Source organism: Rhamphochromis sp. 'chilingali' (genome assembly GCF_963969265.1).
Source record: "Rhamphochromis sp. 'chilingali' genome assembly, chromosome: 4".
In the NCBI taxonomy this organism is placed as follows: Eukaryota; Metazoa; Chordata; class Actinopteri; order Cichliformes; family Cichlidae; genus Rhamphochromis; species Rhamphochromis sp. 'chilingali'.
In genome coordinates this window covers 44,791,891-44,812,870 of record NC_137948.1, presented here as the reverse complement: position 1 = coordinate 44,812,870, position 20,980 = coordinate 44,791,891, and the positions used below count along the sequence as shown (strand labels likewise).

General features: G+C 42.4%; 1 protein-coding gene across 3 annotated transcripts in view; it reads left to right on the top strand.

Moving 5' to 3' along the window:
- Nucleotides 1–12,860, top strand: part of LOC308396355 (nidogen-1-like) — a 36,927-nt gene extending 24,067 nt beyond the window's left edge. For 2 of the 3 annotated variants that reach the window (XM_080881581.1, XM_080881580.1), the window contains 9 exons: nt 1,766–1,999; nt 4,102–4,274; nt 4,816–4,942; nt 5,469–5,640; nt 7,418–7,575; nt 7,667–7,790; nt 8,848–8,960; nt 9,317–9,471; nt 11,369–12,860. In XM_080881581.1, coding sequence (XP_080737707.1) covers nt 1,766–1,999; nt 4,102–4,274; nt 4,816–4,942; nt 5,469–5,640; nt 7,418–7,575; nt 7,667–7,790; nt 8,848–8,960; nt 9,317–9,471; nt 11,369–11,533 — 1,421 coding nt within the window. In that variant the 3' untranslated portion in view covers nt 11,534–12,860. The remainder of the gene's footprint in view (nt 1–1,765; nt 2,000–4,101; nt 4,275–4,815; nt 4,943–5,468; nt 5,641–7,417; nt 7,576–7,666; nt 7,791–8,847; nt 8,961–9,316; nt 9,472–11,368) is intronic. The other variant, XM_080881582.1, reaches the window with a different exon arrangement.
- The last annotated feature ends 8,120 nt before the right edge of the window (nt 12,861–20,980 follow it).

Genomic DNA, 20,980 nt, shown 5'->3' with positions numbered 1-20,980 from the left:
GTCCCGTGTCAAAACATGTCCGTGACTCTTAATGTCAGCAGCATCTTTTAGATGCCTCTAGTGTCGACAGCGGGGCTTTGATCGTCTCCGCCGCCATCAGGGATCCTTTGTCCCGTTGGACTGTTGGGGGCAGATGTGGCGCTGTGAGGACAGCCTGCTGTCGTGTGCGATGACACTGTTGTGGCTGGCTTGTGGTTTGTCTTTGAGGACACTCGCTGTGGGACCACAGAGATGAAGAGCCTGCTGCTTTAATCACTCAGTCTTTGTATCTGCAGCTGCCACGTGCTGAAGTCTGCTCAGGAGCACGGACCTTTGAAATAAGCCACGTGTCACATGTGTTTTGTTTTTCCAAATGACCCAGTCATTAAAGTTTGATGCATTTGAAAATGACGAATCCTTTGTTTCTAATAGTGATTCATTCCAGACTCACAGTCCATACAAACAAATGCACCCTGATCAGGACACCATACGTCTTCCTCCTGATTCAATGCTAACACTGCAGCATCGTTTCAGTTCCTGATCACCTGCTGATCAGGTTTTTTAGCCTCCAGTTTCCTCAGACGTCCTACAGACACCGTGTCACGTCGTTGTCTTTGGGAATCATGCTGTTGGTGCAAAAATCATTTGTATGGAGTGTTTTTCGACATCAATCAATCACTCAAAGCTTTATTTGTCACAAGCAGGTTGCCCTGCAGTGCAACATGCTGCTTTTAACAAAGATACACTTGTATGTGTTCTTTGGTTGTCTGTTATGTGCTGACTGGTTCGTCCCTTTAGTAAACAGCTCCTTTGGGTCATTTGACCCGGCGTTCTTTGTTTCCTTGCGTTTCTGTATCATCTTACGTTCATTTGTTGTTCTTGGAGTTATTCTCAGTCCTAAGTTGTTCAGATTAGTTTACTGGGTTTCCCCCTCGTGTTTTATTCCATGTCTCTGCAGCTCGTCGTGTCTGTGCTCGCCCTCGTGCATTTCCTGTTTTATAGTGAAGGTCTGTGTCTCATGTCAGTGTATTGAGTTTTGCGTCCCCATGGTCTCGTCATGTCTTACTCCCAGCTGTGTCTCATTCCCTCGTTGTCCCTCTGTGTATTTAAGCCTTGTGTCTGCCTCTGTTAGTTGCTGGTTCGTCTGTGTATCGTCTCCTGTTGGACGTTTCAGGTTTCGCAGGTTTTTGTTCCTCTGTGTTATTGTTTTGTAGCTGCTTCCAGTTTAGCCTTTGTTTGGTTTAGTTCCCTGCGATGCTCTGCTTTTGTTTGTGCTTCACCTTTCCCTGAAAAGAAAACTCATTCATTTACTCAGTTGTCAGCGCTTGCACTTGGGTCCACACTTCTCATCTCCTGACGATCTGCCTCGCAGATCTTGACCCTTTTATGCTTTAGTGATTCAGAGGTCAAAGTGATGTGGTTTAAGTAACAAACACATAAAAAATTATCTGAAAGTCATCTGGTACATGGATAAAAGCAGCCAGCGTCCAAAGAAAGGCCTGGGGAGGTATTGCAGAAGTCTGACTGCTTCGATGCTAAATAGAAAGAAAGGGGCGGGGCTAGTGATGTCAATAACAGATCAAGAGCAGGTTTAACTTGACAGGTGTTGGAGCCTCATGTTTTCTTCCTGTTCCCTGTGACCCTGTGGATGCATTAATGCTAATGTCATCAGATGCTACTACTGTGTGACTGTGAACATGTGACTCTCTAAGGAGCGGGACACTGGTACGTCTCCGTAGGCGCGACCATCACTCTGTGAACGTGTTTCGTTCTCGTGTGTCCTCAGAGCGTGAGAAGACCCGGTGTGAGCAGCAGAGAGCGAGTGCCGTAGCCGACTCTGACGTTCCCTTCTCATTCCGTCCTCGTCCGACTGTCGGTCGGTACGTTCCCCGGTGTGACGAGCGCGGAGCTTACGAGCCCACGCAGTGCCACCAAAGCATTGGGCAGTGCTGGTGTGTGGACGCCAACGGGCAGGAGGTCCCCAACACCCGCACAGGACCTCACAGTAGCCCTCCTCTTTGTGAGTCTCTGTTTCTGCTTATTGATGTTGTGCTATCGGAAAACAAACATTTTATCGTGTCATTCTATCGATATATTAAACTTTTTACTCATATGAGGTTCATTTCAATTTAAATATGATTTCTTTTCTGCCTGAAGCTGCACATGATAAATGTACTGTCGAGCATTATATAACTGAAAACCCTCTCCTGTCTGATCATTTCCTGATAACATTTACATTTACAATAATTGATTACACAGCAGTGGAGAGTAGACTTTATCACAGATGTCTTTCTGAAAGCGCTGTAACTAAGTTTAAGAATATAATCCACCCACTGTTATCATCTTCAATGCCCTGTATCAACACAGAGCAGAGCAGCTATCTGAACGCTGCTCCAACAGAGGTCGATTATCTTGTTAATAATTTCACCTCCTCACTACGTACGACTCTGGATACTGTAGCTCCTGTGAAAACTAAGGTCTCTAATCAGAAGTATTTGACTCCGTGGTATAATTCTCAAACACGTACCCTAAAGCAGATGACTCGTAAGCTGGAGAGGAAATGGCGTGTCACAAATTTAGAGGATCATCATTTAGCCTGGAGAAATAGTTTGCTGCTTTATAAGAAAGCCCTCCACAAAGCCAGAACATCTTACTGTTCATCACTGATTGAAGGAAATAAGAACAACCCCAGGTTTCTCTTCAGCTCTGTAGCCAGGCTGCAATGTTCCCTCTAAGCTGCTGGCACGTCTCTGCACACAAAAAAAAACCTGAATTGAAATTAAAATTAATACTTTAACGATTCTGTTCTGCAGTGTGAGTCAGTGACTGGCTGCTCCCGTATGGGATCAGAACGATGCCACATTATCCCACAGTCCAGCCAATCACGCGATTCACATTCGTATATACGCAGCTAATCAACGTGGTTGACAGGCTATGACAGCGTCCTTATCTGCGACACCGGTGTTTTAGCAAAGCGGCTGATGTGGATGAAGCCACGTTAATGACAACGTGTACAACCATTGGAGATGTGAGCAGGACAGACGGAACAACTGACGGACAAAGTGTGGACTTTATACCAGTTTTTAAATTGTGTTGATCGGCCACGTAAAACCAGAGTTATGATAAAATATCTGCAGTGTTTGTTTTCTTCCTGAATACTGTCGTTGTTTATATTTACTGCAGGAAGAAACGGTAAAAAGTAAGAAATATACCCATACCACTGCTTGGTAATAATAAATTCATACATTAAACTCATAGCACAGCACTGCAAACAGCTGGGAGTCAGTGCTGTGTGTGACCTGTAATGGGTTTACAGGGGAAGTGGCACAAACAAACAGGTTGGTCCGTCTTTACAAGGCTCCTCCCAGTTGTTCATGGCGTACACAGCTGAGCAGAGTAACTAAAGCCCAACTACAAAAACATCAAAGGGAAAAGGGACGGCACAGCTGCACACCACACACAGGTAAAAGGTTACACACAATAAAAACATCCATTTGATTGAAGCACTGAAAATAATTATAGATAAGATAACCTTTATTAGGCGCACACGTGGGAAATTTGTTTTTGATACAGCAAAAGTGCAAAGTTATGTAGCAGAAATTAGAAGACACTGGAATAGAATAAAAATACTACATACAATCGAGTAAAATAGAATAATATATACAATAGAATACAAATAGATCTAGAAACACCCAATAAACCCACGATGCTGATCAGTTTCCCAGGCGCAGTCCATCCACTCAAACTTGTGGCCACATGAAAATCATACCCACTCACACCAGAGTGACCCCACCTGACACTCCCACTACCTTAATAGAAAAATAAATGGCAGCATTCAAATATCTAAATACCCAAAAGATGAAATCAGTCCGTGATTAGAAACATAATCACAGCATACCGTGGCCATATATAGTTTTAATCTGTGCAGAGCATCGCAGAGTCCAGCTGGTGTATGCGTGTCATGTAATGCTGTACATGTACCTTTATATAAACTTGGATGTGTCAGACATGTCAGGTGATGTCTTAGAGAGGCCAGTATCATCTTGGTGAACTGAAGGTTGTAGGCTAATTGTTACATCTCCACACAAAGCCCACTGCCAGCATGACTCTTCTCCCACACAGGCATCGATCAGGCAGTTACTCCCGCTCCGATCGGTCCCACGCCGCGGCCTGATGTCCAGCCCATCGCTCCTGGAGCATACCTGCTGTTCGCTCAAAGCGGGAAGATCGAACATGTGCCGCTCGATGGATACATCATGAGGAGGGAGGAGGCCAAACCTCTGCTGCACGTCCCTGTAAGAACAATGACACTGCTGCTGCTGACAGCCTCCACAGATACTGACGTGTTTTTGTCTGGACTTTATCAGCCCGTCCTGCTGCCTGACATGCTTTAGTGTTACCTTACAGTGTAAAGCACCCTGAGACAGCTGCTGCTGTGATCTGGTGCTGAATTGAATGTGTTGTGGCCATAATGATATTCTCTTCAGAGAGATGCCACTTGGTTGTTTGACTTGGTGTTTCAGTGATATTTTACTCACCAGTTTAATTATCTGCGAGTGGTACCATAGTGACATCACTGCAATGCTCTCTGTGTCTAGACTCGGATGAGGGTCTTTTGAAAAGATGTCTGTAAGAGCCTGAATGTGTTCATGGATTATGATTTTTGTGTCCTCACACATTCACGTTGTTCTTTAGCTGTTTTCAGCTGCAGAGCTCTTCGTCTCTGTCATGAAGTCTAGAAATCATCTGGCACATCTGCATTAATGTGTTGCAGCTGAACACACAGCTGTCTGTTAAAATAATGAAAGGTTGATCTTTTTCTTCTTTCATGACCAGGATCGAGTGGTGATCGCTGTGGCCTACGACTGTGTGGAGAAGATGGTTTACTGGACCGACATCACTGGACCAGCTATCAGCAAGGCCAGCCTCACTGGAGGAGACATCGTTCCAGTTGTTACTAAAGGTACAGCACGTGTCGCGACTGAGCAGAAGCAGCTTTATATGTGGCTCCACTTTGTGCTGAACTTGTACGAGAGACTGGAGCTTGTGTGGTTCTTTGTTTGATTACTCGGGTGCAGGAGAAGTTATGCCCAGGACTTCTTTGTTCTAGCAGTGGGATGGTTTCATTGCAGCTGCTGTCACAAGAGCTAAACTATATTCTCAAAACCAAAGATCAAACTGTCCCAGTATTAGGGATTGAACATCCGACTCCTGGAACCTTCTGGTAGATCCCGTGGATGCTTCATCAAAAATCTTTTGAAAAGGCTGGTCAGTATTTTTCAGGTGTTGCTGAGCAGCTCGTGTGGCCACAGGAATGTTCTTGGTCTGTACTTCTTAGCTGTATGCTAGTGACTTGTAGTTTAAGGGTTTTTTTTTTCGATGTTCCTGCCAGGCCCCTGATGAAGTTGAGCTCTTCGGCCTTTGGCAGTTAAGTGCAGTGGTGCCATCAGTCCCTGTATTCAGTGTTAAGTATGTCTGCTCCTCCTCAGAGCTGCAGAGTCCTGAAGGCATCGCCATTGACCACGTGGCCCGCCTTCTATTCTGGACTGACTCCACGCGAGACACCATAGAGGTCTCAAAGCTGGACGGCAGTCACCGGAGAGTCCTTTTTGACACTGACCTGGTGAACCCTCGACCCATCGTCACCAACCCAGCATACGGGTAATAGTATTTGTATTGGTATTAGTAGAGATGGACCGATCCGATATTACGTATCGGTATCGGTCCGATACTGACCTAAATTACTGGATCGGATATCGGAGAAAAATAAAAAATGTAATCCGATCCATTAAATATCACGAAAGCACCTCACAAAACTTGCAACACGCCGTAACTCACCTCAGAACGTTAGCACGTCGGAGCAGTATGCATCACGTGATAGAGCAGCTGTGGCATGCGGGACCTGTCGGTGGTCTGGATAGCATGTGGAGCTTCGCTAGCAACCCGGCATTTCATCTCCGACAAAGTTATCCCCGAGAGAAGTAAAGCAAGTGTGTAAGTCCATCTCTGAATGTTTGTAAAGCATTCCTGCATTAAGCTTAACAAACGACTGCCTCTCGCTCTCCGGCTGCTACTTCAATCATGAAACTGCTTAACGATCAGCTGATCGGCTTTTCTGTCGCGAGTCCGTGTCTCTAGTTTGCTTTTGGCCCACTTTGCACCAGAAAGAGGAAACCAGCGGCTGAACAACAGCAGCACGTTTAAGCTTGATCAGCTGTTGTTAGAATGTATTTAATATTACTTTCTATTCGAGGATCTTTTTCTACGTAGCTGACGTAACTGTGCAGGGGCGGATCTAGCAAAGTTTAGCCAGGGGGGCCGATAGGCCATTAACTGGGAAAAGGGGGCACAAAGACATACTTTTCTTTCTTATTCTCATTTAAAATGTCGAGCTTTTAATAAATAATTATCTGACACCCAAAGTTTTAATTTGATGTAAAAGGAATAGAAGTCCATTACTGTATATAGTGACTATTAAGTCTAATATATATACCCTAGTAAGCTATAGTACTTTTTCCTTTGGGAAGGTACCATCTGTACAGTCTGCAATTTTGTTGAAGAAAGATGTTGAATCTATTTAATATTTCTTGAAAAATAATTGATTTCTGTGCATTTTTTTTCACACTGCATCAAATTAAGGTTGATTACGTCGATTAAGCATCATGAGGTGGAGCGTGAGGGGTGGTTCCCTATTTTTTATTTATTTATTTTTGTTGTTGCTGGGAGTTGGAACCCTATTAGTTAGGTTGCTTAATATTTATGCTAAGTACTCTTTAAAATACCAGAATAGGGAGGATGGTGTAGGTTTAAGTTTATTAGATTGATCAGTATTGCTGAACTATGAAATATTTTTTTTTGCATACAGGTATAACAGAATAGCTTTAGTGTAGTTGTTGTTTTAAACTTGAGTATGAACTTATACAAAATGCAGCAAGATATTTAAAAAACAGTTTTGTTGATTAAAAAAACACTATATCGGATTCATATCGGTATCGGCAGATATCCAAATTTATGATATCGGTATCGGTATCGGACATAAAAAAGTGGTATCGTGCCATCTCTAGGTATTAGCAGTAATACTATGTAATCGTATAACGAGGAGTAGCACTGACCCTGTGTGTACTACATCTTTTGGTTGCTTCCTTTAGAAGGTTCCTTTATCTCACAATGCCTCTATCATCCTCCTCATCCTCCCAGCATCTTCCTCTGTCACTCCAACCCTCTGCATGTCCTCCTTCACTATGAATCAGCATCCTTTGTCCAATATATCCATTACTACATGCCATATATTCTAATTACTAGCAATAACTTCAGGACTCTTGGTGAAAGCTAATGTGCTTGAGTCTGCTAGCAGTGAAATTAATATCAGAGCAGAAGTTGTATCATGAACCCAGCAGTAGCAGTTTCTTGTAACTGGTTTTTGTGATGTTGGTCTCAGGCGGCTGTACTGGGCAGACTGGAATAGAGACGGGCCTAAAATTGAGATGTCCAACATGGATGGGACTGGGCGAGTTGTCCTGGTCAAAGACAATCTAGCACTTCCCAACGGTCTCACCTTTGACTATGAAAACCAACAGCTATGCTGGGCAGATGCAGGTAGGAAAAAGCCTTCCTCAGATCCACACACAGCACTCAGAGCTCCTACTGGTAATGTGTTCCTGGATTACTTATCCCAATGACTCTGCAGGGACTCGGAAGGTGGAGTGTATGGATCCTCACCGCCAACTGAGGCGGAATATCGTCGAAGGGATCCAGTATCCGTTTGCCCTGGTTTCCTTTGGAAGAAACCTGTATTACACTGACTGGAGGAGGTACCAACTAAGACATTTACTTTGCATTTTTCTTTATTTAGAGCTCTGCTGATCTAAATCCAGAAAGTCCTGGCTCAAAACTGTCAAATGGTACATGGACTGAGTCTTATATCCGGTCTTTAAGTGATGACATATGAACCCTGCTTCCGGGTCCAAACTGCTCTGAGTTTATTAAGGCTGTTGTGTTTTTAACATGTTTTAATGTTTTGTATCTTGTTCTATTTAATCTGAACAAGCCAGATTACATAGTGTTTAGTGATCACTAAAACAGTCAGTGATCGCTGTCGGCCTCTCTCGGTTTTTATTGCCACTGTTCATTTTAAAGCTCAGTTTTTAAAACCTTAGGATGTAACTACAGCCCAGCCCATGCAGCAGTATATGAATGACTAACCTGTATTGTGGATGGATTATCTCAGTTGTTCTCCTGGCTGAAGTTTGGTCCGTTTACAGCATCCTGCATGTTAACATCCTGCATGTTAATTCAATTCAATTAAATTCAATTCACTTTTATTTATATAGCGCCAAATCACAACAAAAGTCGCCTCAAGGCGCCTCATAGATACAGAGAAAAACCCAACAATCATATGACCCCCTATGAGCAAGCACTTTGGCAACAGTGGGAAGGAAAAACTCCCTTTGAACAGGAAGAAACCTCCGGCAGAACCAGGCTCAGGGAGGGGCGGGGCCATCTGCTGCGACCGGTTGTTAAACTTCATAGTTACACCTGGTAAAGCAGCAACACTGATCATTTTATTAAAGATGAAAGAATTTAGACAGTTTGTAACTCTCAGTGATGTCGCAGTGTTCGTTTGACTTTGGGACCTGAAGCGGAGTTTGGACCTGGAAGTGGCTAATGACGTCAGCTACTCTCACGGAGAAGTCAAAACATTTTATACAACATGCCTCATTCACCTATTTACACAAGCCCTTTTCCTATGTTTAAGTGCTTTGTATCTTACATTCACTACATTGTGACTAATGGCAGTGTTAATGTGACATATCTGACACATCACTATGTGGCCTCTGAGATATTTAAAAGGTTGTGGGTGTTTTACAGGGAGGCCGTGGTGGCTGTGGATCGTCACTTGGGGAAAGAGACAGAAGAGTTTCTGCCACAGAAACGCTCTCGCCTGTACGGCATCACCACAACAGCAACACAGTGTCCACAGGGTATGACTTCTATCAGCCAGAGCAGTGACTGAAACCAGAGAGACAAATGTAGGGACTAAGGACGATGAGAAATTGTAGAGTACAGTCTGTGGGAGGAAGGTTTACAAAGGTTTTTTAAAAAGGGGGCAAAGCTCATCTGAGTGTAATTAGCTTAGCTTAGCTATTACAATTAAGTGTTGATAAAATAAAGTACAGCTCTGCAGTGTCCATCAATGGAACACTTTTAGTACAACCTGAAAAAAGGAATTTACTCATCTAAATAAGTGCTTATGAGACTCAACCAAAATGTCAAACATTCTCATATCAGAGATTTTACATGTGTAGTGTTTTCTCAGTGTTTATTTTTCAATTTCCAGATTTTTGTGCAGGAATACAAGCTGATCGACATGGTCAGCTCTCAGGACACTTCTCTGTGCATTTACTATGTCTCCTGCAGAGGAGAAAACTCTCTCTGCAGAGACACTTGTTCCAGGAATGCATAGGAAACTCCTTGCTACTTTGGATAGCTGAGGCAAGTCTAGCCGCGAGAGCCATGTTTGGTGCATTATCGGTAACAACAACAAGGTCCTTTGCGTTCAATCCCCATTCAGCCACAGCGTCAGTTAGTAACGCTGCAATGTGCTCACCTGTGTGACTGTCATGCATGGCTCGGGTTTGTAGTACATGAGACTGAAGGTCCCACTGGTCCGTTATGTGATGTGCTGTAACGGTTACGTACGATTCAGTGGCTCTCGAAGTCCAAGCGTCGCATGTCAGAGCAACTGTCTCAGCTGAGCTGAGAGAGTCCAGCACTGTCGCTTTGACTTCTTGGTACAACTTTGGCAGAGCGATGTCCGTGATGTGTTGTCGAGAAGGAACGGTGTAACGGGGCTCCAGCGTTTTAATCATATTACGAAATCCTTTATTCTCCACAACACTCAGAGGGCGCATGTCTTTGCAAATAAAAACAAGTACTGACCGCGTTATTTTTGTTGCACGAGTTGAAGTTGCTGGTAGTTTCGAAAAGTTAACTTCTTCAATTGTCCGTTGAGAGGGATCACCTCGTTTCGTTTTAAAATTAGCATTTGACGCTACGTCGCTATGGTGTCTAGACACGTGTGTTCGTAAATTTGTTGTGTTACCGGAATATTTGACTCTGGCGGTGCAGATTCTACAGACTGCATAGCTCTTGTCATAGTCTTTACTGCCTTCTTTTGTCCTAAATCCAAAATAAGTCCACACATCATCTTTGAAAGCTGCGGGGGCCGGCTGTATCCTCTCCTCTTCAGTCATCAGTTAGCTAGCATCACACACGTCCACTGACTGTTCTACTTCGTTCTTTTGGCAAACTAGACGCTTCTACAGTTATCGCGAGACCTCGTTTTTACGTCATAGTAAAGGCGGTGAAAACTGCAAACCAGTGGCCGGAGTTTGAATTCCAACATACAAAAGAAATAAACAGTAAATGCATGTCATTTTTCAATTAAAAAAATCGATAACAGTGATTTTAAATATCGATTCAGTATCATTGCGCGAAATATCGCGATATTTGGTTGTATCGATATTTTCTTACATCCCTAAAGGTGGTGGTGATTTTCCCATGTTGTCTTTTTGTAAGCAGAGAAGTTTCCCGTTCGTTGGAACTTTGTGGGCTGAGAGTTTCGAGCTCTGTGGAGTTTGTTTCACAGCAGTTTAATGCAGTGGGAATAGTGGGAATAATTGATTCCAGATTCCATAGCATGTGAAGCATGGGAATTTCAGGCTGACATGACCTCAGAGAAGCCAGCTGTGGATATGGAGACTGGCTCAGAGCCCAGAACTGTACAACAGGCCACGATGAGAAACTGCTTCACCTGCTGGTTTCGGTGCAACACAAACGGATGATGAAGTGTTCAGGCACTTCCTGAGGCTGCAGATCCTCTAGTCATATAGTCATGTTTATGCACTCGTCCCGCCAGCTGGCCCTTCTGTTAACACACACATGAGAACTCTGAGGTATTTTCACTTTTGGCTGTTTCAGTCCACATGAAAACATTATGGGTTCTTCCCAGTATAAAAGACGGGCACGCTAACTCTGATGTGAAATCTTTATTTCAAACACGTACGTAACACAGATCTCTTTTTGCTACTGCTGGCCTTCACACACAAACTCGATGAAAGAGCAGCCAATCAGAACTCTGCTCTGTTGCCCATTACTGTTTTTGTTTTTACACTGTTGTGCTGCTCTAAGCTCTCTTTGCATTTAGTTTGAGAACACATGTGAATACAATGTAACTAAAATGACATTTGACAGCAACAGTGGTGCACATGGGTGACATCATCAGTCCTCTGCCACCATGGCCTTTCAGACATCCTGTACGGTCAAAGTAAGAGCCTTTCTGTAAAGACCTTTGTGACATTGTTGCATTGTCTTCCCTTTGATGCTTTAGTGTATAACTACTGCGCTGACAACGGCGGATGTTCTCACCTGTGCCTGCCACGGCTTGGAGGGCTCTCCTGTCGCTGCCCGGACGCGACTGACGGTCAGTGCGAGGAGAAGGTCCTGTGAGCTGAAGACGACGGGACGATTTCAACTTTTCTTACTTGAACTTTAACATTTCTGTAGTCATTTTAGAGTCTTATGAGCTTTTGAAAGCTGTTCAAACCTCACTGTGTCTGTCCTCACTGGTTCTCACATCTGCTGATTGTTGCAGTCCAAAGTGAAAAACACAGATTTACCTGATTGGGTGATGAATATGTGACAAGGTACCGTTGTTTATAGTTTATATTGTGTACTTTCAGTCTGCTTGTTGCTTTCTGATAGATGTGCTCTAAAAGGTTTTTGTGTCAAATATTCTTCTGGAGTTAGTGATGACCACAGTGCCTCCGAGTTTTGTGAACAGTGTTTCCCTGCTTTGACGGGTTTGTCTCAGGTTTGACTCCTGGATTTTCACACTAGTGAGTTAGTGCTTCTGCTTCATTTACAGGAAACAAATGGAATAACTGTTAGTTTCATACAGCATTTCTTCAGTTCAACTGTACCAATGTGACATGATTATATAGCTCAGCAACCTTACATGATGAAATGTGACTTTTCGGCAGGACTAACATACTCAGTGATTCTGCAGGTGGACCTCTAACAGGGAGCCTGTGACAAACATTTATTCTGTTTGTTCTAAACCCCGCAGTGTATTTTTATATGAATGTAAATATTTACCCAATATGCCAACAGTATTCTGTCTTGTTTAAATGGTGCTGATGTAAGCCTGAGATCTACCTGATGATGGTGATTGCTGTGACGGTGTGTGAAACAGTGCTCCTGTTGAACTCTACCTCCAGTCTGTGCTCCATTTTTCAGTGATGATTAAAGATAAACAACTGGTGTAACTGAAGTTCTCGCTTATTTGAAGCCATTTTCCTCAGGTACGGAAGACCTAACAGCCAACATGTTCATCAAACCATTTAATCAAATCACAATCAGGATTTTTTTTCTCTCCGAAACTCGATAAATTCAGGACATTCAGCTGAATTTCCATGTTTAAAATGGCCTGTATTTATATAGCGCTTTACTAGTCCCTAAGGACCCCAAAGCGCTTTACATATCCAGTCATCCACCCATTCACACACACATTCACACACTGGTGATGGCAAGCTACATTGTAGCCACAGCCACCATGTTTAGGATGTGGTCCATGTAATGTCTAAATACAGTGTAAAACTTTATTGGCATAGATCATTATTTCATTTGAATATTACCATCCACAGACCTGGTGTGACATGCTATTGTTCTCCAGTATGAAAACAAAAAAAACCCAAACCCCAAACTGCACTGTGTGTACAATAAAGTGTTGTACTGCTATCTTTGTATTGAACAGTAGAGTGGTGACCTGGTCCACTCCTCTCCAGGATGTACCCCTCTGTAAATAAATGTGTGGGACAGCCTCCTTTCATTTGATCAGTGTTGCATAAATAAGAGCCACTCTAAGTACAGTGGTCCCTCGCTATAACGCAGTTCACCTTTCGCAGACTCGCTGTTTTGCGGATTTTTTTGCATGCTTTTTTTATGTTTTATTTTTTAACAGCGCATTGTGTTCTGCGTCCTGATTGGCTGTAGACGATTGTCAATCAATCTCATGCCGTGTCTCCTGTACAGTACAGAGTGTGTTCAGATTGTCAAATTTACATAAATCTTCGATCGCTAGCAGTGTGACTCTGAAGTGCTGCACTGTATGTTTGTAAGTTTCCTCCCCAACAAACAACAATGTTGACGAAACGTCGTCACCTGCGGATGCCTTTGGTACCGTGTACATTTTAGGACATCGTCAGGTCTCAAGAAAAAATTTGTCAGGTATCAGACAAAAAAATGTCAGGTCTCAGTTCTCAAGAAAAAACATTGGACATTTGAAAGCCCAGTGCAGCAGCAAATCGCTCGTGCTTCACAAGCTGGACCCACAGAGTCTGCTAAGGTTTGTCACTGCCATAGTAGATATGAGATTTATATAAACCCATTTAGAGTGAGGTCCATGTAAATTTACCATTCTCCATTTGTTTATCTTCTGACAGCGTAAGATTACAAGTGTGCTCCAAAGCTTCCTTTCCCTGTTAGACGTGGGAGCAGAAGTTTTTGGCACTGCATTTTAAAATGAAAACATATTGCATTTATTTACAATTAAAGACACACAGAGCAGGAGGTGTGTTACTGTTTTACATCCACAGACACACAAGCAGGCAACATGAGGTCAAGTTATGGCAATTTTATTTGTGTGTTTCAGTACATGTATTTAGATTAGAGTTTTTAAAAAACAAACAAACGTCCCAAGAAGAAGGATGGGGAGAAAGAAAGGTGGAGAGAGGAGGAAGAAACTATTGATGTCCTCAAACTGGATGCTGCTGGGTCAGTTCTTCCTCAGCAGGCTGCTCCAGAATCCCCTCCTGTCCTCGGCTTGCTTTTCTTTTGCCTTCAGTTCTTTTAAGGTTTTGTTGAGCTGCTCCTCGGCATCTTTAAATGTTTCTTTCAGCTGCTGTTTGGCCAGTTTCACTTTGTGTTTGAGGAGCTCTTTAGCTTCCTTTTTGAGCTTTCCTATTTCTTTAAGTGCGTCTTAATAGGTAGATAGGCTTGTTAGAGCCTGCCAGGACCCTATCACTCCAGATAAAACCCTGATAACTCATAACCTACATGGTAATTTCAAGTGTGGGGCATGCATTAATTGCCAATATACCAAAAATGTTAAATCATTCAAAGACGCTATAGGTGACAAAACCATTGCCATAAAGGGCTTTATCACATGCAGAACTAACAATGTAATCTACATGATACAGTGCCCATGCAATAAAATATATATAGGAGAAACATCCCGCCCTCTTAAAGATCGAATTAATGAACACAGAAGTTCAATCAAGAGGAATGATTTAACCAGCCCTGTTGCAAGACACTTCAATGATAAACATCCAAATTCACCATTATTTTTCCGAGGCATAGAAGCCATTAAACTAAACCAAAGAGGTGGCAACATAAATTTTATCTGGAAAAAAAGAGAAGCATCTTGGATATTCCGTTTTAAGAGTCTGCACCCCAGAGGTATGAATGAGGATTTTTCTATCAAAGAGTTTTTATGAGCTACATCTCCCTTTTTTTTAACCAGTTAAATTACTCTCACGTGAGTAATATTTATTTAATTAATCTTATTATTTTAGCCAAAGAAGAAGTAGCGCTTCAGACATCTCATCTTAAGTCTACAATTCAAGTCTAAATTTTAGATATTTTACATTTTAGAGACATAAATAAGGATCTTTTAACAAATGTGTTCCCATGTGATGATGTAATCTTGTTTTCTAATTCAAACGTGCTTTTACCATTCAACCCCCCCCCCCCCCTTTTTTTTTAAACCTGTGTGTATATTTATAGCATCCTCCTTATGCATTTCATGCATGTGTTATTTTCAGACGTATGGGGGTTATGTCACCCCCCCTCCTCCTCATCAGTAATGATCTAGTCCGGTATTTTCTTGGGCGTGACTTAGCCAATTAACCAATACCTACCTATTATATGTCAGCTGACCTATCTATGAAGTTTTGACTGGTTAATTTGGAATTTTTTTCTGTTTCCTGTCTTGTATTTAAGCAATTTTAAAATGTTCTACTATGACCCTGATGAAGGCCACAAGCCGAAACGCGTTGGTCTATTATTAAAGTTGTTCATCTTCCCTCAAGTGTTGCTGGAGTTCCTGCTTTGTGATTTCTTTTCTTTTGCCTTCAGTTCTTTTAAGGTTTTGCTGAGCTGCTCCTCGGCATCTTTAAATTTTTAACTGCAAAATGAACTGATGAAAACGGTACAAAGGTTAAAGTACCACATGTGCTGTAGTGAAAGCTGCAGCTGTTTTATTGATAAAGTTAAGGACAAAAAACAAAAGGATTAATCACCCCTGTAACTGTGTCACTATACATCAGCATTAACAGGACCTCAGTTTGTATCTCAGACCTGCACAGCTTCCGTTTTAAACACTTGATGTACTCAGCTGCATGAAGAGCGTGTTTGAGTTTCTCTAACACAATTAAATAAAACCTGATGAAGGTCAAAGGTCACAGTTTTCACAGTTTTTTACAGATAGTGTGTTATTTACCATAAAGTGATTCAGAGTTATTCATACCAGAGTAACCAGAGAGGATCATATCTTTTTAAATATATAACTTTCTACAGGACTGAATATAATATCTTTATGTAAAAGTCCGGAGCCTCTGGGGAGTATCCGAGTATTTATAACATTACACAAAGCAAAGGTCTCATCACAGTGTTCATGAAATGCTGGGTTTATCCATCTCCTGGGGCGGGCCTACAGAGGAGCTCTGAAGATTTCCCTGTGAGGGAGCTGCTGGTGAAGATCATGAGTCCTGCTTGATCAATGCGATGAGCTTCAGTCTTCCTGGTGTTTCTTAAATGAAGCCTCTTTCAGTGGGTCAACAGAACTTCTGGCACAGGACAGCTGTGATGAAAGAACGGGAAGAAGTTTCTCCAAACCTCTGGACCCAGAAACCCAGCTTGGTCCTGATGGTCTCCCTCACTAGTTTCTCTCCAGGGTGAATGTAGCTGTTATAGATAATATAGACTATTATTAAATAAAAAGAACAACTCACACTACACTACTGAAACCTTCTGCTGATGTTTTTAAAGTTTCCATGTTACCAGGCTGTAGAGATTTAAACAGTTTTAGATCCATCACACTCACAGTCTTATGTTAAAATCTCAAAGGACAGCGTTATATTTTTGATATTAACAGTAACTCTGGGCCTCTGTGGAGTGTGCAGCTGATCTCATCGCTGTCTAAAAATGGATTAAAAAACCCAAAAGAAGTGCTGAATCCTTCAATAACACAGACTATTAGAGTAGCAGCTGTCTGTGTGAAGCACTTGCTGCAGGGTTGCACCATGAATGTATTCAGTTGCCAACAAAAAGCAGGACTCAGTGCGGGCAACTGCCATGAGTCTGACGATGTTGGGGTGAGACAGTCTCCTAATAAAACAGAAACATCACGTGGCTCAGATTGAATCTGAATTGTAACTTGAATAAATGCTTTTGAAAACTGAATTTGAATTAGTCTAATTTGAAATTCAATTTATGGTTCGGAAACTCCAGGTCCAGCTCAAGATTGCCACTTTCGGTCCGCTGGTAAAACGAAGTTCGATTACTCTCCGCTTGATTAGTCTTGAACCGGAACCGGATGTAAGTTCCAAATAACTGAATTTTGGAACTGAAACTGAATGGTGAGAAGTGAAACTGAAATTATTCGAGAGCTACATTTTTAAAGGATATAATACAGTTTCAAAGCAATTGAATTCAATTTCAATTTAGTGACGATCATTCAGAAACCATAAGTTGAATTCAGTTGAATTGAATTGAGTTCAATCTGAGCAATTCAAATGTAACTATTCAAATTCAGTTTCTGATGGCACAGATTTCTGCCCATACTGTAGTTCTAATCATAAAGGTGTAAAATCCTATTGTTCAGGGGCAGATCTACAAGCAGTGTTGGAAAGGTTACTTTTAAAATGTATTCCACTACAGATTACAGAATAGATTTCGTTACGTTACTGAATGAGAGTAACGTATTCAATTCAATTCAATTTTATTTATACAGCGCCAAATCACAACAACAGTCGCCTCAAGGCGCTTTATATTGTACAGTAGATCGTACAATAATAGATACAGAGAAAAACCCAACAATCATGCGACAGTGGGAAGGAAAAACTCCTTTTTAACAGGAAGAAACCTCTGGCAGAACCAGGCTCAGAGAGGGGCGGGGCCATCTGCTGTGATTGGTTGGGGTGAGAGAAGGAAGACAGGATAAAAGACATGCTGTGGAAGAGAGACAGAGATTAATAACAGATATGATTCAATGCAGAGAGGTCTGTTAACACATAGTGAGTGAGAAAGGTGACTGGAAAGGAAAAACTCAATGCATCATGGGAATCCCCGGCAGCCTACGTCTATTGCAGCATAACTAAGGGAGGATTCAGGGTCACCTGGTCCAGCCCTAACTATATGCTTTAGCAAAAAGGAAAGTTTGAAGCCTAATCTTGAAAGTAGAGATAGTGTCTGTCTCCTGAATCCAAACTGGAAGCTGGTTCCACAGAAGAGGGGCCTGAAAACTGAAGGCTCTGCCTCCCATTCTACTTTTAAATACTCTAGGAACAACAAGTAGGCCTGCAGAGCGAGAGCGAAGTGCTCTAATAGGCTGATATGGTACTACAAGGTCATTAAGATAAGATGGGGCCTGATTATTTAAGACCTTGTAGTGAGGAGCAGGATTTTGAATTCTGGATTTAACAGGAAGCCAAAACAGGAGAAATCTGCTCTCTCTTTCTAGTCCCTGTCAGGACTCTTGCTGCAGCATTTTGGATCAGCTGAAGGCTTTTCAGGGAGTTTTCAGGACTTCCTGATAATAATGAATTACAGTCGTCCAGCCTGGAAGTAATAAATGCATGAACTAATTTTTCAGCGTCACTCTGAGACAGGATATTTCTAATTTTAGAGATGTTGCGCTAATGGAAGAAAGCAGTCTTACATATTTGTTTAATATGTGCGTTGAAGGTCATGTCCTGGTCAAAAATGACTCCGATCATTAGAGATAGGTTGATCATATTTAAGATCGAAGAATTAATTAATGGCAGGACTTCTTTGAGCAGTTTTGTAGGAATGGGGTCTAAAAGACACGTTGATGGTTTGGAGGAAGTAATTATTGAAGTTAACTCAGAAAGATCAATTGGAGAAAAAGAGTCTAACTTAACATCAATGGTACTAAGAGTAGCTGTAGATAATATTACATCTGTGGGATGATTACTGGTAATTTTTTCTCTAATGATAAAAATTTTATTTGTGAAGAAGTTCATGAAGTCATTACTAGTTAACGTTAAAGGGATGGTTGGCTCAACAGAGCTCTGACTGTTTGTCAGCCTGGCTACAGTGCTGAAGAGAAACCTGGGGTTGTTCTTATTTCCTTCAATCAGTGATGAATAGTAAGATGTTCTGGCTTTGTGGAGGGCTTTCTTATAAAGCAGCAAACTATTTCTCCAGGCTAAATGATGATCCTCTAAATTTGTGACACGCCATTTCCTCTCCAGCTTACGAGTCATCTGCTTTAGGGTACGAATAGGTAGTTATTTATATATTTTCATTATGTTCTGTATTTCAAACTGTAAACTGTAAATTAAGCTTGTTTGGTCATATTTTTTTTGATTGCATTCTTATAATTTTACATGCTTGTACTTTTAATACATTTTTGATAACATAAAAATAAATTCTGAAAGAAACCTGCATTTTTCAATACAAAATTCAGATATTTTCGAAATTGATTTGGCATGCAGTGTTACATTAGTAAAGTATAATATATTGCATTAGAAACTTTCACAGGATCAGTACTGGACTATATCAAGTTCTGTATTGCAAATGTGACTGTGGACAAAAGCATTCAGGTTTTCCCAAACCAAAAACCCTGGATGACCAGCGAGGTCTGCACACTCCTCAAAGCCCACAATGCCAACTTTAGGTCAGGTGAGCTGCTCGAGCTGACCTGAAAAGGGGTCCCACCTGTCCAGCAACAACACACGAGAGGTGTGGCATGGAATAATAGACAACATAAACCACAGAGGCAGAACTGTGAAAACAGAAAACCTGAGTGTGCAGCTAGCAGAGGACATAAACAGCTTCTTCGCCCGCTTTGAAACACCACAACAGCAGCACTCATCTGCCTCAGCCCTGCTCCCATCCTCAGCCTCACCTGGTTCCTGCACCGCTCCATTCACTGTAACGGAGCACGATGTCAGATGTGTGTTCCTAGCAGTGAACCCCAGGAAGGCGGCCGGTCCAGATGGAGTACGTGGTAAAGTGCTAAGAGCATGTGCCCACCAGCTCACCCTCATCTCCACCAGAATCTTCAACCTCTCACTGGATCAAGCAGCCATCCCATCCTGTCTAAAGGATGGGATGGCTGCTTTGAGAGACTAGTCCTTCAGCACACCGAGGATTACCTCCCCCCAGAATTCGCCCCCCCCCCCCCCCACCAGTTTGCATACCGCACAAACAGATCCACAGAAGACGCCACGACCCTCCACTCGGTGCTGAGTCACCTAGAACAGTGGCAGAATGCTCTTCGTGGATTACAGCTCAGCCTTTAATACAATCATCCCAGACATCCACTGCTGACCTTCCACCACTCACCCATTGAGAGCCTGCTAACTTACTGCATTACAGTATGGTACGGCAGCTGCACTAAGGCGGATAGAGCCCCTACAGCCCCTATAAACAGAAGAACCCAAACTGCTGAAAAATGGCGAATTTTTTTTCCAAATGACTATTTTTAGTGGATGTTTGATATAGAAGCAGAATGACAGAATGTTAAAAGAAGTTACTTTTAGTCGTTCTAAGCTGGGCATTGCGTTCTCTGGCTGTTCAAAGCCATGGAACTTTAGACTTTCCAAGCAAATAATGATGGCCATACTGATGTTCTTTTCAGTACATTTTACTTTATGTTCATTTTCATTTTTATGATGTTTCTATTTTTACATAATTCATCCCACATAGCAAAATTGGTATGGCCTGGATCTGTCCCACACAATGTGCTTACACATGGCCTGCGTACCGCAAAGAATGACGGCCCTTTGGCGGCCCAGATCTGGTTTACCAGAGGTGGCCCACACATGGGCCAGCACAAGGCCAGTTGCAGACACACTGCTGGCCCCAGATGTCAGCCTAATGTGTACCTTAATCAAGCCATGTAATAACAACATGTGCCGGAACATAATAGTGCAAAAGTAACATGACAAAACTGTTCAGACAGTGAATGGGCTGATTCTTACATAGCGCTTTCCTACTCTCCCAGATTACTCAAAGTGCTTTGTGCAACATGTCACATTCACCCAATCACACACTTTCTCTAAACTGACTGCTTCCTAACTACATTCACACTCTTGACACGCAGACTGGAGGATCCAGGGATAAAACCACTAGCCTTCCGACCAGTAGGTGACCTGCTCTACCTCCTGAGCTACAGCCACCCAGTGATAAACATGAGTCACTAGGTTTTGGATAAAGTGTACACTCACAAACCTGTCAAAGCTGCATGTGAAACGTTGGCTACCATAGCAGTATAGTATTGCAACATGGCATTTGGGTCTTCTAACTAAAGTAGGAAAATAGGAACATAAATAGTGCCATCATTGCCGGACCTGGCCCAGATCTGGTTGACATACACCCTGCCATGACACCAGTCAGTCAGAAAAAGTGCCAGCTTGATGCTGGATCCGGCCCAGACCTGTTTTCTATGAGCCTGGGCCACATAAACCAAACCACAATCAGGCCAGATGTGGCATGCCATCACATAAACAGTGCCATCTATGCCAGACCTGGCCCATATCTGGATGATATACCACTTACCACACCAGAAGTCAGCCAGCAGTGCTGGCTTGATACCAGATCCGGGCCAGACCCGTCTGCTATGTGGGATGACTTGTTCTTTTGGCGTTTTAGTTGTGGATTATGTTTGGGCTGTGTCTCTTGCCCTTTCAGTATA